The sequence below is a fragment of the Dermacentor andersoni genome, chromosome 8 (genome assembly GCF_023375885.2).
Source record: "Dermacentor andersoni chromosome 8, qqDerAnde1_hic_scaffold, whole genome shotgun sequence".
Lineage (NCBI taxonomy): Eukaryota > Metazoa > Arthropoda > Arachnida > Ixodida > Ixodidae > Dermacentor > Dermacentor andersoni.
In genome coordinates this window covers 152,557,420-152,575,496 of record NC_092821.1, presented here as the reverse complement: position 1 = coordinate 152,575,496, position 18,077 = coordinate 152,557,420, and the positions used below count along the sequence as shown (strand labels likewise).

Sequence of the window (18,077 nt, the reverse complement as noted above, 5' to 3'; positions counted from 1 at the left end):
TAGCGGTATAATTCAGTGCTACATGAATACTGAGGCAGAACAAGCAGATCGCAGAGCACGATCACGCGCTGGAACACGGTAGGAAATTGTAGTTTTGGTACGTGTGCATGTGACTGCACGACCGTGGGGACAAGCAGACGAAGCGGAAGTACATCTGTCTTGCTTTGGTGCGAAGTAAAACAAAAAACACGCAGACACGCCATTTGCGTGTTTTGTTATTTCTCTAAACTTCAGTTTGTCAATTCAAGCAACAGATCGCACAAATAACAGATATTGCCTTGAATAATTATCGAAGTCATGTGTCGCCACGAGCGACGTCACCATCTGGCTTGGAGCGCAGTCGCCGCGAGGAAAGGGAAAACTGTGTTTGGATTAAAATTTCAGACCTTTCCGCGGTACGTAGCAATATAATTCTTCGCAAACACGATCATTAGCATGCATTGTACGCTCCGCACTTGTCAGCTCAAAACAACCAGACCTGTTGAGGGGCCCTTTAAGGCCACAGTTCTGATTTGCAGCCACAGCGGGCTGCATTTTGGTGAGGCCAGAGTACAGAAATGCTTATTTAGTTAAGTCGCAAAAGTTTATACCATGCATGACTTGCAATAAAGCTCAATATGGCGAGGCTTGGGCACATATTCTTGAATTCTGTTTTGATTTACTGTATTTTTTTACTTGCATATTAATTAAATCAGAGCACCGCACCTTAAAGAGAAGAAATTCACATTTGTTGTAGAAATTGTGTTCCGTAAATCTGTGTGGCCAACTGTACTTAGACTTGGGTCCGCATTTAAGGACCCCACATTATTCGTATTAGTGCATAGCCATCCACCAGTGTGTCTTTCATAGCATCAGTGTTACTTTGGAACATTTAGCCTTGCCATTCATCAAGCTGTGCACAAGCTGGTCCAGCAAACTCATGCTCATGATTATCGCAAAGTGGTCTGCACTCAGTGCATGTTCATTCAAGGTGTTTTAAGTTGACAGCGACCAACCTCTCTTATTCTGCGTGTTGCTTCAGTTGGCTTTCCTGGGTCTCGTTGGGCCGTTCACCTTCTTCAACGTGCAGAAGACAAAGTACTTGCAAATCTTCACAACCCTGATGCGCTGGATTGGTGAGCACAAGTTTCTCACTCACTTGCATGAACTGATCTGTAGAGTCAATTTGGCAGTCCTCTCAACAATGAGTGTTGCTAGTGTTTCTATGTTTAACCAGTAGTTCAACCTTGTTTGCTGACATGCCAAATTTCCAATGGGCTTTTGAGGCCACTATTTATTGCAGTAACTCAGGTCGCAGTGCAACCACTGTCAGCATCATAAGTATAGATATATGCTTCAGTTTCCTGTTGAATGCATTATGCAACAATAAATGTGCTAGTTAAACCAGAAATAATATTCGTAGAATAGCGTCATGAAATCGTTTAACAAGTTAACATATACATAGGTGATTGCAAATACCGCAGCATATAAACATGACAAGGTCTAAAGACATCAGTTAAGCATATCAAAAGATAGGGAAGCCAAAAAACAACAAAAAGACACTACTTGAGATTAACACACGTGCTGTGAAGATACTGAAATTTGCATTCTAACAGAGACAAAGATCTGTGGCTAATGTTAGCCACGAATCTTTGTCTCTGTTACAATGCTAATTGGGTGGCGAATGGGTAGGTGGGAATGCGAATTCCCCGTGGTGAAAGGCATACACGCAGCTTCAACAGTGTTTAAAACATGCTAGGAGCGCATTCATAGTCGTTCCTCTCAGTCGATACATTACCTTGAAATGATTTCTTTTTTTTCTAATTTTCTGCACACAGTGCAGATAGCACTGAGATACATGAACTCGCTAATCACCACGTCTCATTCAGACTCACATGTTCAATAATTACGGGTCCTGAAGTTATGTCGACGCCTCATCACTACGACTGGCCTTATTACTAACAGCAAGCGTTGAGTCTCGTAAGCGGGAATGTATTACTAATCGTGTAGTACATACACACATAATGTTGTCCATTTCCCTATTCAAAAATGAGCCGATATTGTTACTGTTTCTCGCCGCACACTTTACCTCAAGTGTGCCACACTTCAATGGATAAGCCGGTATTCTTCATAATCTCTCGCAGACCACCGCATGGTTCACGTTCGCAAGTAAAAAAAAAAGGGGGGCCAGCATAGCTAGATTTTCGTCACGCAGTTTAACATGTGTCGATGTTCTCCGACACACTATACTGCTAATCTACCTGGAAAGAGAATTGTGGAGGATCACGTAAAAGAAGAGAAAACAAAAAAGAAAACACTCACCCACGTGGCACCCACCTACACCAAGCACTGTGCGACTGCACCACGCAGAAAGCTGGCAAAGGCTTGTGTTTTGCCAACCAGGGTTACTGCACGTGCGCCGTGGACATCACCGGTGCTGTGTGATGTGTACCCCAGGAGAGGTCTGTTCTCTACCTCTTATTGCCGCTTTATGCAGTTTGCAGACATATGGAGTCTTATCTCTGCCGCCCTCTCAGTCGCCAGAGCATGGCTTGCAAGATTGCTGGCACAGAACAGGGCTCCTGTGCTGCACTAACAACCCTGGAGATCATGAATGATACGTGCACTTCAGTTCCAAGTTAGTTCGAGCAGGTGCAGTGCTGTCTTGCCTTCACACTAAATGAAGGATGATTTACTCGGGAAGGTATTTCAGTTTAAGTTAGTGTTCACCTTTAGTGTTCCTAGGATCGCTCACCAGGTTTGGGCATTACAAACAGACTACAGTGATGATTGCGTCTGCAAGGTATTACACTGACATATAGCGTGCAAAAATAAATGCCCACATGTCCTTCTTTTTGAAAAAAAGCCGCACTTTTCTTCAGAAAAGGCATCACAAGACCATGTTGTGCACAAACGGCTAGCAGTAATGTGCACAACTTGGGGATTAACATGAAACACAGCACGCACAAAACTTCCACTGGAAATGCATTGCACAGCTCAAAAATGATGTAAATGTGATGCAAGCTCTTAAATTGATAAGAGAATGCAGGGAAGGAACATTGCTTGCAGACACTAGAGTAAAAGCTCATTGATATATGTTCCCTTTTCTTACATTTTCATGGCTCTTGTGCTGTGAAGCACCAGTCTCATTTACTTCTCCTATGGACCTAAAGGCGATAACAGTGCACCACTGACATGGCGTCATACATTAGTGGCACTTAGGTTAACTGCCCCTTTCATGGCTTTTGGTACCTTGTGTGGTTACAGTAAAGACCCGTATATATAATATGAAGATTTTTTTCAATTATCAGTGTCAAGTTTCCGCCTCGTACTCTATGTGGATCCGAACAAAAATTACTGCCAAAAATCGGGCTCATAAAGTTTTGGTTTTATTATTGCTGCATGGCTTCCATGATCCTCATTGTCCACTAGCATACAGGAAGTGCCACCTAGAGATTGAGTGGGTTAGGCCACCATATTGTGCTGACTTGGTGAGTGCACACCCATGCAGCACACCAGCTAATGCACAGGAGCTAGCACAAGCCTCTAGTTGCTGACATAAGCAAGCTCTTCGAGGAGCGGGTCGAGCGATGCTAAGTGATGGATGCAGTCAGGTGCACCCAAAGTGATGCTGACCAAATTGCTGAAGCGGGCATCGCCAGCCACTCTGTGCAAGTGAATTGCGGATGCGTGGGCGAGCATCCCGGAGGACCTTGCGTGTGACATTTAACGGGCACACTGGTTTCAAATAATTTATTTTTTAGTTTTTGAGTTAATGTAACAAAGCTTAGTAATCTGGCTCACTTTTTCATGCTGATTTCAAATATGCAGTTGCCTTTTCTGTAGTTAGTTTTTAGAGATAACTAATATAACTATTGTTTGTAGGTACAATAACAGAAAAACTACTTTTCAGATGGTTACTCTAGGCACTTACCTAGAAACTTCAAAGCACAGGGCATACAGGGGTAGGAGTTCTTTCTTTATATAATTTTTAGTTGCCCTACTGTATTTTAAGTTTCGTGTTGCAAACATGGCTACTTGATGCTCCACTTTAAGGTGAAATTAAGCATTTTCAGAGAGCTAATTAAAAAATTTCACTCCTATCCCTGTGTGCTGAAAATTCAGCTACAAGCCACAAGAAAAATTGCAGCTCTAGCTGCTGGGAACCAAAATTTTTATTCTCAGAAAAAGAAAAAAAGCTAAATAAGCTCATTTTTAGTAAACAGGAACAAAAAAAATGGGAAAATATTTGCAATTTCAACAGTGATCAGTAGGCACCAGGAACATAGCCTTTCTGGTTGCAGTCGCTGGTATCGAAAATGTAGGGCCGCAGTTGCATGTCGCAGAAAAGAAAAGGGTATCTGTCGTCATCTGTGCATCTGTCGGCAAAAATTTAGCTTGCAGGTCTAATCTAAACAGTATTACAACTAAGTTAACGATCCAGAACACGTGAAAATTTCAGAGAACATGCATTGGTTTCTGTAGAATCCAAAAATAACATTTAAAGAAAATCAATTTTCTCACAGCTTTTGGTCTTTGAGACCCATGTGTCCCCCCCTTAACAAGTGTGGCATTTTGAATGCACTTGACAGCACAAAAGAGTACTATCTCTGGAAGAAGTTTTCAGACAAGGAACTGTTCCAAGACTGTGCAACTGAAGATGACAATGATTGACGCACAAAGTCCGATGTAGATGTTTTCACGGAGTTTGCCTCACTCATATTTATGCTGAAGAAACTTTTTTTCGCTTTTTGCTTTTCCCAAATCTCGCCTCGTATTATGTGTGGGTCCATACCATACAAATTTTTACAGTACTTCGATCTACACGACTGTAAAGAAACTGAAAAATAGGGCAAATGCTCGAAAAGAGGCTGTTTTTATTAAACATTTGGCAGAAGCACCAGACAGAAATCGCGACTTTAAAGAATTCAGTCTGTCAAGCCGCCATAGCGAACTTTATTTGCAGGGTTTCCAATAATTTGATGGCTCTCTTTAACTTCAGATAAAGTTTTGTACGCATGTAGCTTTTCACCTCATCTGTAGTGCTGCGGCAAGCATTATCAAGTCTTACATTTTCCCATATAATGCATTATTTTTCTGCTGCCCCTGAAAAACTGGATTCTATTTTAGTTTAGGCAGTGAGAAAACCTCCGATGTGGGAAGGGGCTCCTTGCATTATCACTTCACAACATTTTATTTGCTTCCACCTCAGCTATCATTAAAACCTTATTAAAAATTATTGTGGTAGAGTGCTCCCTTGATGGCTCTTTACAATCTAGTGTGTAGCCTAAATTCCTGGTGAGGCCTGATGAGTGGCCTTTCAAGATGCCAAGTTTTCTGTGCCAGACCCGCAGTGCCTTATGACTGATAGCGTAATGCCAGATTCTTTACCTTCTCTTTTCATCAACAGGTGTATTTTTGTAAGTATGCATTATTAGTGCCTCAATATGGCCGTAGTTTTTGCACAAATTTACATTTATTAGACACGATGGGCACGTAGCGACATGGTGTCTGCAGAGTGCTTGGTGCAGAATTCTCTCGAGCTATCCTCTACTGTGTAACTGACAGTGTGATTATCCTGTCTTGAAGCTTCTACACTTTGCAAGTGTTCATTACTTTTATGCCTGGTCTTGCAACCATTATGGAAAAAGTACAAAGGCACATATCCAGCAATGACTTACTGAGAAGCTCTGCGCATTAACATTATTGTACAATATTTTAAAATGTCAAGAGCTAGAGTGAAGACAAGTATTTCTGAAAATTCTAGTTTCCTAATAGCATTCCACCTGTCTGACTTATAGGAGAACATACTGGTCTCCCTTTAGCTGAAGCTGTTTTTTTAAGTTAATACTAACTGCCGCGGTAGCGGGTAGTATTGGCGAATAGCACAAGGTCACAGCGGCCGCATTTCGATGGGGGCAAAATGCAAAAGTGCCCGTGTTGCATGCATTGGGGGCACATTGAAGATTCCCTGGTGGTCAAAATTAATCCGGAGTGCCCTGCTACCGCATGGCTCATAATCAGATCGTGGTTTTTACACGTGAGACTACAAAATCCAATCCTAAGTAAATACTGGTGTAACAACTTCTGTTTATTCATTCAGTTTCACCTGATTATGCATTCTCATCTTGTGGCTCCTGCCTTTTTTAGTTTTTGTTGTGTAAGGAAACAGTTGTGCTAAAGTACATCTAGTAGACAAGTCTTGCCTTGCTTAAACGCCTGAAAGAGAGCTTTGTCCTCATCAGCGTTCTTTTCTTTTCTTTTATGTGGACATCAGGTATGGAAAGTGTATTTGCAAATAGTCAAACCTCGTCGTAATGAAGCAGGATATAATGAAAGAATGGATATAACAAAGTAATTGTGGCTTCTCTTCAACTTTGTTACAAGGTTTTCTTGTATTATGTTCCAGTCATATTTAATAATTTACCTACACAGATGTTTTTATAGAAATGCTGGAAAGCTTTTTATATTCACTGTATATAAAACTAATTCTTGTGTATTTTTTTCTTGTTTGTGCCCTCGTGTCTTCAGCTGCTGAGTACTGCCTCTCAAGCCCTCATTTGGCTTCAGCAGTCTTGTTTTTGTATTTTGATATTGTATGTAATAAATATTATTTTGTTCCAAGAAATGGTGCGCTGCATTTGCTCCTCCCTTGTGACAGCGTTCACCTCGATGATCGTGCTGTGTGCTCTGGCCCTCGGCCAGGGTAAAGGTCAGGGCCACCCTGCCCTGGCCGTGCCCACAGGCCTGCCCAACCTGTTTGGGGTGTGCGTCTATTCGTTCATGTGCCACCACTCGCTGCCTTCGCTGGTTACCCCGTGGCGGGAGAAGCGCAACCTGTTCCCCCTGCTGGCTGCCGACTACATGCTCATCCTGGGCTTCTACACCCTGCTCAGCTTCACTGGCATCTTCACCTTTCCCGAGCTGCACGACATGTACACCCTCGACTTCCAGGTGGGAGAGCACTCTGAGCTAGAGCACTGCAGGGGCCGATTTTTGAGGCCAGGGCCCACCCTAATTAGACCTGAGTTAGCCATTGCTTAACTGGCTCGAGCCCAGGCCCGTGCAGTGCTGTGCTCATGCCATGAAACTCCAAAACACTGAGGAAACAAGAGAAGCACTAACAACTTTATTGACATAACTTTTGACATAACTTTATTGAGATAACTTTTGAAGGTTTCACAGTACAAGCTGGACACCTAAAATCAAGAACAAAAGAAAAACATCTCTAACCAATTTTTTTTTTTTTTTAAGTTTTTGTAAGAGTGACCTAACCTGGCAGATGCATTTTCCATGTGATTTCGGTAAAATAAGTTGCTAGTTTCTTCCTCTGTAACTTATTGTGCTGTGACACAGTAGGGGGGGGGGGGGGATGAAGCATTGCCAGCTTGATGAAGCACTATCAGCTTTCTGTGCAGTTGGGTGTAGGTGTACAGCCTGAGCACTGTGAAAGAGAATGTGTATGGGTTCCCCAGAATCCAACAAATTTGTGCTTTTAGCTTTTTTGCTAAAATTCAAGAGAATACCAGCTTTCGCAAGTCTACCTGCACCTGGCTGATTTACTCTGGCCGAAGTGTTCCTGTGCTTTGACCTATCGAATAAATCACATAAGTTCACTGAAGTTGGCTGGTTGGATGGAATGTGAAGCAAAGCAGTGGAAAGGATGGATGGGAAGTGCTGTGTACTTGCTTCTTGTCTCTTCTTTGCACTATTTTCTTATGCAATTAGTTTGCCCTTTTATTGCCAGCTACTAGCGTCCTGCCCAGCTCAGTTGGTCAAGCAACTGTCCAATGGCCTGATGTTCTTGCGTTGATCTCCACACCGACCAAGACGAATTTTTCTTTCACTGTAGAGCTCTTCCTGAGGTACCCATAAGTTTCCTTCATAGTACAGTGCTGCGTTCAAGTGTGTAAGAATTTTCAAAGATGTACTTATGCTTTGTTAAATTTGGCAAGTGCATTTGACTTCATCTTTTCATGATTCTTGTCCACCTGGGCACGGACTGTCTAAACTTCTGCTCTTATGTAACAGTATTTCCTCATTAGCTGGCCTTCGGCCAGGCATCACTCACAATGATTACCAAACTAAGCAGACAGTCGTGGCAATAGCCAATCATGGGCCACACTTTGGGAAAGTGTTGTGAAATTTGGTTGCGATGGGTTGAGTCTTCACTTGACTTTAGTACTATGTTTCTTTTCCCCCCTCATGCAGCCGAACAGCGACACGGGCAGCTCGATCATTCCACGCATTCCAGTGCTCCAGTACTTCCTGTCGCTCTTCCCAGTGTTCACGCTAAGCACAAATTTCCCCATCATTGCCATCACACTCCGCAACAACCTGCGCTCCCTGTTCCTCCGTGAGGAATCCGCATCCAGCCAGTTGGGGTTGAAATCCCGCAGCATATCATCATCGGGTAGTTCCATCCATGTCGGAACACCACCACCACAGTCATGCAAGCAGGTGGGGAACTCCTTCTTCAAACATGCGCAGCTTTTAAGTTTTTCACTGAGGGGTTGCTAAAGGAAAGTATGGAGTTGAGTTAGATTGACAGATTATTAGTCTAGAAGTCTGTTATAGTAATCTGTATGCCAATATACGACTTTTTTGCATAGAAAATTGCCACCAGAGGTCCCAAATTTGAATTGCCTGCACCAAAACGGACTAGTTGACATAATCCCCACTTGACCTCTTTGTGTGCCACTCTCTAGAAGGCATCCAGCGCTGTCACATGAGAAGTACCACAGTCCAAACTTGCTGGTGCCACTCCAATTTTACATTGTTGTCATTTCCTCGCTTACAGAAACCCTGTTCTTCGTACCCATTACGCATTCGTTATTAAAGAAGCCTTATCTTTCACTCTAGCTTGACTTCATATTTTCCTTTAGCATCCCTTTAATATGGTAGTACTCTATTGATGTATACTTTAAAAAAAAAATTCAAAATCCTGGAAAATGCAAGGGCCAGAAAACTGGAGCATTGAATGCAGGCAGTGCTTGCTAGCCTAAATTTTCAAAACATATTGTCATACTTTGCCTTTAACACTTACATATATGAGGCATTGCATGTTGAGGACTGACAGTTGCATGCTTCCTGCTTTTTATTTTTCATATTGTGGGACAGGCACTAGCTCAACAACGTTTGCAATAATAACAATGTTACGATCCATGCCTTGATAGTAGTGTCCGTGATTGGTATACATTTTAAAGTAAAATCCTATCTGCAAACAGCTAACCCTGCCTAATTTGGTGTGTGAAGCATTCATAACTTGCGTGTTGAAAATGAGCACCCATTATGAGTGCCAAAAATGAACAGGTCGGTCGGCTCTTTTTGAATATCCCAAAGTTCGCCACCTTTTCTGTCTGTCGCTAGGTCTATGAGAAGTGTAAGATCATCCTTGTAATTTCATCTTACCCATTCTTATGATCGCAGCATGGCACGATTACAGGCTTGAAAGGGAGTGCTCTACAGTTGCCTGCTGATAATTTGAACAGCTTTACAACAACACCCCATAGATATAATGTGTAATGTGAACTGAAATTTTGGACACCTTCTAGGATAGTGTTCAACAATTCGAACTCCACTTACCTGACCACATTTTGATTCAGCCTCTAAGATGAGATAAAGGCCGATGTTTTTGTTTTGACATGTTGCCAGCATCTCCTCAAAAATGGAAGTAGTGAAGGACGTTACGGCTATAGATAGTGTTGTGATTGTGCGTTGGCCCCACAGCACCAGCTGCTAACCCACATTACGAGGCTCAAATATGCAGCCCCTTTGTCAGACAAAGCCAGCGTAGTGGTCAAGTAGCAGCTGTTGATTGATGACTTTCCTCATGAGAACACGATTAGAAATTCTTCGGAAAGGGTGTGTAAAAAAAGGGGGGGAGTGCTCTACCTCTGCAAGGTACCTTAGCTAACACTCTCGCCAGAGCTAGCTAATTGCCGATGCAAAGTGTGCTGCTTTATGCCAGCCTATTGGACAAAGTCAAGGTGTGTTTAGGCATATTGGGAAGGAGCATTTCTTTAGGTGAACTGGCTGTGCTTTTCCTTCTCCTGTTACTGCTCGGATAATGTGGATTGTGTGTCCGCTGGGTGTGTCCCTCTCCATGTTTGTGCTCAGTGCCGTTGCGCTAACCTTCTCTCCTCGGAGGGAGAGTGCTTCGAACCTCTCGGCTGGCCAAAAATGACATCTGTCTTCCTAGCACCTAATTGGCCGTAATGATATCACCTGCCTCCTAGCATTGGATTGGAGGGAGATGACACGACTGGAAAGGCTGAAGGGATACAAGACAAGACAGTCGGTTTTTGAGGAATCGGCAGCTTGAGTTATAAACAAACTTTTTGTCATATTCATTCTTATTTTCTTGTAAGTAATGTAAATATAAATGTGTTTTTGAAACATCTTGTACGTCAGGCCAATGCCAACAATCGCTACTCCTTCACTGTGCATGAAAGCCCCAAATCTTCGGGCCCCCAGTCACAACAATAGCCATGACATATTCGACTCAGTCAATTTCCTACAAAAATTAATATTGTAGGAACTCCGGTGCTAGTGTCTATGGCAGCTGCAAGCATGGTGGCTCAACTCAGCATGGGAATGATGGTTAGTACATAGATTGGCCTTTCTCCTTCTGGCTTCAGGCGACTTTGGGACTTTGCAAATTGATCTTATTCAGCAAAATATTTGTGGTGCCCAAAACCTGACAACTGTGACATGTGCCTGGCCCTCACAGTCGCTTCCACCTCATGCAACAAAAAAAATTGTAGCCTTCAAGATCTGTTTCTTATCCAGAGGGCGCCACCGCTGCATGACAGCAGTGCCACAGTTACCGCTAGTGATTTTAGTAGGAAACTATGTATCCAGTAGTAGCTGCCACACCAAAACAAGAGGTAAGCCAAGCTGCCAAGTTGTCAAGGCTGCATTTGGTTGGTTGTCACATGTGTCTCAGATGTCCAGTTTTTGTTCCTTAGTGTTCAATTGTGGCATGGTTTCAAGTGCTGTTACAAATTGTTGCCCTTTCAAACAAAGCAGCTTTATATGGTGTCAACTCCACCCTCGACGCTGACAGGTGTAACAAAACAAGGGAAATGTGAAACATGGCATTTGCTAAGAAACTTGCGATCATTGGTCTAGTGGAGCATGGTTGACCTCTGTTTTACTTTAGATCCTGATAATTTAGACATTTAGGTGGTCCCTGCTCAGTCTGTCAGCAACTGTAAACCGTAGATCAGTAGATGTGCCACAGCACTACATCTAGATGTAATTTAGTTCAGTGGCATGACCCTTCATCTAGAGTGAACTGTGCTGTCTTTATGCTGAATACAGGCCATACACTGTGTTGCCATGACAACTGCATTGGGAGTGCAGTGCAGTAAACCACTATACAAAAGTCCACACAGCTTTTTGCTTACACAATGGTTGCAATTTTGGGTAGATGATCCATGTCATGTGTAACTCTTCTCGCTTGCCTTGTTTCTAATGCACCAATGCAAGGAAGCGAATAATGAATCTGACGTTAGTGCCAGAAACCTTAAAGAATAGGTATTGCTGGTGATACCAGGGTCAGGTAGCGAATTTCTTTTTTCTTACCATTGTTTATTATCCACTGTGTCATACGGCAATTAATAAAGGCATATCAGCATGGTAGCTAATGACTATAACAGATTGGACTTGAAAAGTTGCAATGTTATTCTGGTTAAGTTTTGAATAAGCAAATGCAAATGTCTTGGGATTTTTTGCATTCTTTTTCTTTAGATGCTTGTAGAGCGCTTCATCTTCCCACTGCTGGCCTTGCTTCCACCAGTTGCCATTGCTTTAGCCACTGAGAGCGTAGAGTTCTTGGTTGGCTTCACGGGTTCCTACGCTGGTGCCTTCATCCAGTACATCATACCAGTGGCGCTGGTGCATCGAGCCAGGAAGCAAGTGCTCGAGGCGCTCGGACTCGGTGTCAAAAACCAACATGCCTCGCCATTCCGCCATGGTGCTTGGCTCATCTTTGTGCTGGTGTGGGCAGTGGCATGTGTGACACTGGTGACCGTAAACCACATCATCATAAGGGCATAGCACGCCTTTCCTCCACTGCCACCGCCGGTGGCATGGCAGCATCACTGTGTGCATGTGACCGCAACAGCTTTACCGTGTACATTGTTCCTCCGACCTGGTCCAATGTTTGCCACTTCTTGGGACTCTACCGTTGATACAAGTGCCAGTGATACCACAGTTTCCTGTTCGTGCACCACATGCACTGCCATGTGCTTCCACCAGCTGTGTAGTGTGCAGCGCAAGGTGGGAGTTCTTGGGGTCTTGATTGGTTCATACCCCTTTGTTAACTTGCAGCCCAGTCTCAGCATTGTTGGATTTCGATGAAAACATTAGTGCCCAAGCCGCTATCCTAAATCTTGCTCTTGGAGTGCATTTTCATGAACCTGGTTCAGCAGAGCACACAGCTGGTGGCGCAGCTAGACCACTGGTGAATATCGCAGTGGCACTGTGACCCTGCATAATCCTTCAGTCACTGCATAACCTGCAGAACCGTTAATAGGCATTGGTACTTCGTGGTGAGCTACCTCACGTCAACACATTCCCTGAGTTGCATCACCTATGGCCTTGACACTTTGCCTCTGCTGCTGTTGCTGCTGCATTTTGGTCAATGAGCACTTCATGTGCATACATTGCCAGGTTCATTACTGCAGGCATGTGGAACTGCTGCAAATGCACAGCTGGTGCTGAACTTTCAATCTGTTAGTGCTTTGCCAAGAGATTTTGCCAAGTTCAAGCACTACCAAAGATTTCGGTTTTCATTTATTTTCGATTTCTGATTGTAAAGCAACAATAAGTTCAATTGTGGACTAGCACAAGCATTGACAGATTTGTTTACTTATATGGGCAACCTAAATGTGAGGAAAGTTGTGTTCAGACTTGCAGCAAAAGCAGGGCACATCTGCACTTGGTATTCAGCCTGCATGATGCACCAGTAGATGTGCAGCACTGTTGGCGTTTATGTGACATAAAATTCAGTGTGCTAAATGTGAGCAGCCATTGCAAAATGTTGTTCCAGTGTTTAGATAAAATGGTACATTCACACTGAGCTCTCCCCTGGTTTAATGGACCTGTTTATATTTTACTCAGATTATCGATGAAGCTGCCTCTTTTGTGTTCCAGCCTTTGAACATATTTCTCCAGAACATTGAACATGTTGGGTATGGTGATCAACCAGACCAGTGTAGGCCTTGTGTCACTAACTGTGGTCCTCTGCTTAAGTCTTCCATGCTCTGCAACTTGCATTTGCCTACCATTTGCACTGGTTGGCACCAATAATTGTTCAGTATGCTCTTGGCCATGAAACTCACTCGCAAATTGAGCGCGATTATGATCCTGTACTCTGAAGGAGTGTTCCTCATCGCAGCACAAGCAGCATGTCTTCAGTTAGAGAAAGAAGGCACACCCCTGGCACTACTAGTATGTTCTCAGCCAATCACCTTTAGGCATACTTTCACCTTCATGTTTTGTAGTGCCCAGCATGACTTGTATATGGACATTTAATGACAGCATGACTGTTTTGCTGCTTGTCCGTTCAGTGTGTTGGGTAACACAATGTGGCTATAATACTGATGGGGGAAGTGCAGATGGCGGCAAGCGTTAGTTGCATGCATTCTTTTAGTGAAAGTGATTACTGAGAGTGTCGTTGTGCTTCTTTCTAGCTTTCACAGTTTACTGCACCTGTTTTACATCTTCTTGAACACTGCAATTGTTCAACTCTTTGGTTCACGTGGCATTGACTGTTGTAAAGGTTAGTCCTTGCTGTATGTGTTGCCCTATGCACTACAATAGGTGCACTGGCCAACCTCCATGCACTGCTGATGCAGTTGCATTTATTCTCCATTTTATTGTAGATTAATTTGGGACACAAATTGTTAAGCAGTGAAACAATGCACACCGTTACAGCCCCCTCTATATTGGATATGTAGACAGCAGTTCCATGCACGAATTGGAGCAGCAACATTCATTCACAGCATGCACCCGCCAGCAAAAGAAGGCAGACCATGGGTCCCTCAAAAAATCATGTAAGCTTTTCACAGTATAGGTGCGTAATGTAAAAGGTATTGGTTCAGACTTTTACTTTCAATGCCAGACTGCATGCCTAGAAGGCAAAGAAATTCAGGTTTACCACTTTGCCTATGTTCCTTATGCCTTTGCCTGGTGTGGTTTCATATCTGCAATTGTCGCAAGGTATAAAACTCTCCTAGTTAAGTACCGGGGGAAATCTTTGGAACATTCTACCTTGTATGAAAAGTTTTACTATTCTGGAGAGGTGAAGGATCGGTGTTGGGATTGATTGTGTACCTGAAGTTGGCCCCACAGTCCTTGTATATTTACTTTTGTGGACAACTTAGTTGCTTCTTGATGTACATTCTGTGAAACAATTTTGACAGCTACATGCTCTCATTTTTAACTATAGATTTCATCAGTTAGCTTTTACTGCTTGTTGGATTGCAAGTATGGCATAGACATTTTTCGCTTTTAGCAGTACCTGCAATTCTGCAGGCATAGGCACAAGTAAACAAAAAGGTACAATTTAAGGTCTGAGTCTTCTATACAAAATACTAACTTATATTTGTTGCATATATGCTCTCGTTTCATGTCTGTTAAAATGTTTGCTGCAGGGATGTTGGCATGGCTGCTTAATGACTGTGGCTTACTGTGGGTAATCTTAAGATTGTTTTGTTTTGCAGTATTATGTTAGTTTTATATTGGGTTTTAGCTTGCCGCCGCCGTCAAGTGCACATCGTCAGTTTTCACTTTTTCAAATAACATCATAATTTAGGTAAACTCCAGCTGGTCTCCTTTGGTGGGGCACAGTTTCTGCAGATGCAAATTCACAATATTGCAGCTGAGAATTTTCTATGAAATGGCATAGAAAACTAGAGTGGCTTTTTTTATTAGTAGTTCTTAGCTCTTTTGCCATTTTTGATTGTAGATGTAAAGGGTATGATGTGGAATACGACTGAATCCTGTGTGTTGCTGCATGGGACACGGTTGTGCACATTTCATACCATGATAATCGGAATGATGGGACCACTAATTTTAATCTCTGAACTTGTGGTATCTATTTCCGTGTGTTGAACTGCATACTTTCTTTCTTTTCTTGTTTTAATTGCCAACAATGTGCAATTCCGTCCAAAGCAGTTGTCATCTCGGTGACTCCCTTGTCATCTGCAAGAATGAACGGGCAGTTTGCAGCCATTCCACACTACAGTCATTCAAACTTCATCAATGTCTGCACATTCATTGTGGTCAGTGTTGACAAACTACCCGCATACCTCTTTGCGTTTCTTTTTGTCTGATTAGTTTAGTTTATGCATGTCACTGGTGTCTGTAGCAAATTAATCGCTGTTCAAATGCTTAGAATATGTCCCCACTGTACAAAGTGACTATATTTGCCAAGAAGTGGCATCCTGCCTTCAAATCTGTGGATGATCACATGCTCGGAATATTTTTGTACTAATGATGGCTTTGTCTTGTTCTTGGCTTGAATTTTGAACATCTGAGTTATCCGATTTGGCAGTCTCCTGTTAGGCCTTTTGTGATGTGCACATGCTATGTTTATTGTATTTCGTTCACTATTGCAAGTTCCCATCTTTTTCAGTTACTAATTTTAGTCCAGTGGACTTTTCTGTGGTGCAACCCTGTCTAGTCATACAAACATCAAATGTTATGATAGTCCCCCCCTCCCCCCTCTCTTTTTATTTTAACCCTACTAAGCTGAGTACATGAAACACAGGAATTTTTCTGCTTTCTAACTCAGATATTTTATTTGTCAATCGTGTAGAGTCTGCTCGTTAAGCTTTCCTATTGGCGATTGTGCGTGTTTATTTTGCTGTTGCCATTACTGAAGGGAATAAGGCTCTGTATAATTTCACCGGCCACAACCCTCCTACTCATTTACTCTAGAATTAAACTGGTTTGAATTGAACATGTTACTTTCCATGTGTTTACAGTTGTGTTATATGCAGGGCTGTTTTCCGTCTTAGCTATGAACGAGTAATAAATTGTATTTTCGAATACACTGTGGCCTTGTGCATATTTCATATTTCAAGAAATTGCAAAACATTAGTGCATTGTAGTACCCCTGCTTAATTTGGACCCCGTATAATACAACCTCAGTAAGCCTCAGTGAGAATAAGAATGGGCAAGTTCAATGCATAGGTTGCACAGCAGCGTCATAAGCTAGGAAATATATGGTAAAGTTGTATGTAGTAGGTATTGATTAGGCGGGAAAGGAACACTGTTAAGTGTACATTGGGCTGCTTTCTTGCCATTTCCTCTCTTTTCACTTGAGACAAACTGACCGCTGCTTCCCTAGTTCTGCTGAACGGTCGCCCGACACCGCCGAGAAGTCGCTAGCTTCGCAGAACTGTACCTGGGTTACTCGTAGGTCGCAAACGAACCTACCGTCAGATCATTTTGGAAGAAGGCCCGCGTTTCGCAAGTTTCCTCGACAGCAGCGGAATCGCCAGTCTCGAGATATGGCCTCTAACGATTTAACGGGCAGCAAACTAATGTTGCAAGGCTAAAGCTCGTGGCTTGTGTGGTCAAAGCGCCTGTCCTAATTTATCCGTAGTCTGCCTTCAAGGATTTGCAGAAGGCACTTGTCTAGTAAATTGTGGGATACAATGTGCCAGGTAGTACTACTTGTTTTACAACTGAGGCGGAACTTGAGGGAAGCTTGAAACAAAGTGCATGCCAAAGCACGCCAGCTCTCGAGTGGGGCGTTCTGTGCAACAATCTTCAGGCATGTTCTGACATGTTTGACATGACCATTTTGCAGAGTGCCCAGTGTTCTTTTTCAGATATAAGTGTTCGTAGCTGTTGTAACACGACTGATTTGTCGTGATCATGGTATCGGAACCCTAGTACAGCGGACGTCGCCAAAACTGGCAATGACAGCATGATGGGTCCGCTCAATTTTAGCCCACATTTGAGCTCATTTCTAAACTTGTAGCGTTAGAAAAGCAATGCTTACAGAAGAAATGCATTTATGCTCATCCACTGATCCATGCAATGCAGCGTTGGGTGCGGGGAAGTTAGAGTTGACGCGAGCCGATCGGAACTACGGACCACGAAAAATAGTACTTCACTGTACTCATCCGCGGAGCGCGCATACGCAATATCCACTAACAGACGTGCGGCTAGACACTACAGTGCTTTGTAGGTTGTCTGTAGTTAAGTAAATTAAGTAAAGGGGACGAGAGCGCGTGATATCCACGGTATATTCGGCTTCTTTCTGTAATAAATGGCGGCGGCCGCTCTGGGTTCTCCGTTCGTGTTGTCCTTCGCCGTACCTGCTCCACCAGACGACGAAGTCTTCCGACTTCACACGATATGAACAGAAATGAATGTGCGGCATAAATGCTACCAAACTATGTGCACTGTACATTCTTCTGCACTTAAAAAGAAAAAAAAAATTATGAGTAGCCACCTCAAAGCTTGAGCGGTGACATGCTGCGCACGCATTTACGCCAATTTTAATATAGCTGATAATCTAAAGCAAAATTAATATTGCTTTAGGTCACTAAATATTCGTACTAAATATTCATATTCAGTAAGAACCAGACACCAAGAGAACGTCTTGAGGGCGGTCACTCGACGGATTATTTCAGCCTGCGCGCTCTTATAGCTACGATCAGAGCGCAGATCAACTGACCTGGCACCCCATGAAGGTAAGAAAAACAGCAATATTCAGCCGCGCGTTTTGCGTATTTATGCATGTAAAAAACTGCATTCTACCTAGCATTTTGCTGGTTGTACGGTGTAGGGGGCACGCAGCTATAAGTTGGCTAAGTGGGCGGCCTTCCCTGACGCAGCTGCTATAAGCATCCCGCATGTCTGCCACAGCCTGCAAGCGGCAACGTGTTTACGGACAAGAGCGCAGACCTTGAACGAAAAGCTCATTAACTGTGTCAGTGTCACTAGGGCGACAAATAGGGGCCTATGTCGATTAAGAACGTGTGGTTTAATTACTGTTTGATATTTGGCGTCGCAAATGGTATGTAGGGTGTTTAGCCAAACTGCTCAACAACAAAAAAAGATAGCGTGGT

General features: G+C 43.1%; 1 protein-coding gene across 3 annotated transcripts in view; it reads left to right on the top strand.

Moving 5' to 3' along the window:
* Positions 1–16,043, top strand: part of LOC126525906 (transmembrane protein 104) — a 32,734-nt gene extending 16,691 nt beyond the window's left edge. For 2 of the 3 annotated variants that reach the window (XM_050173876.3, XM_055067703.2), the window contains 4 exons: positions 1,022–1,115; positions 6,641–6,933; positions 8,191–8,439; positions 11,734–16,043. In XM_050173876.3, the coding sequence (XP_050029833.1) occupies positions 1,022–1,115; positions 6,641–6,933; positions 8,191–8,439; positions 11,734–12,042 (945 nt within the window). In that variant the 3' untranslated portion in view covers positions 12,043–16,043. The remainder of the gene's footprint in view (positions 1–1,021; positions 1,116–6,640; positions 6,934–8,190; positions 8,440–11,733) is intronic. The other variant, XM_055067704.2, reaches the window with a different exon arrangement.
* The last annotated feature ends 2,034 nt before the right edge of the window (positions 16,044–18,077 follow it).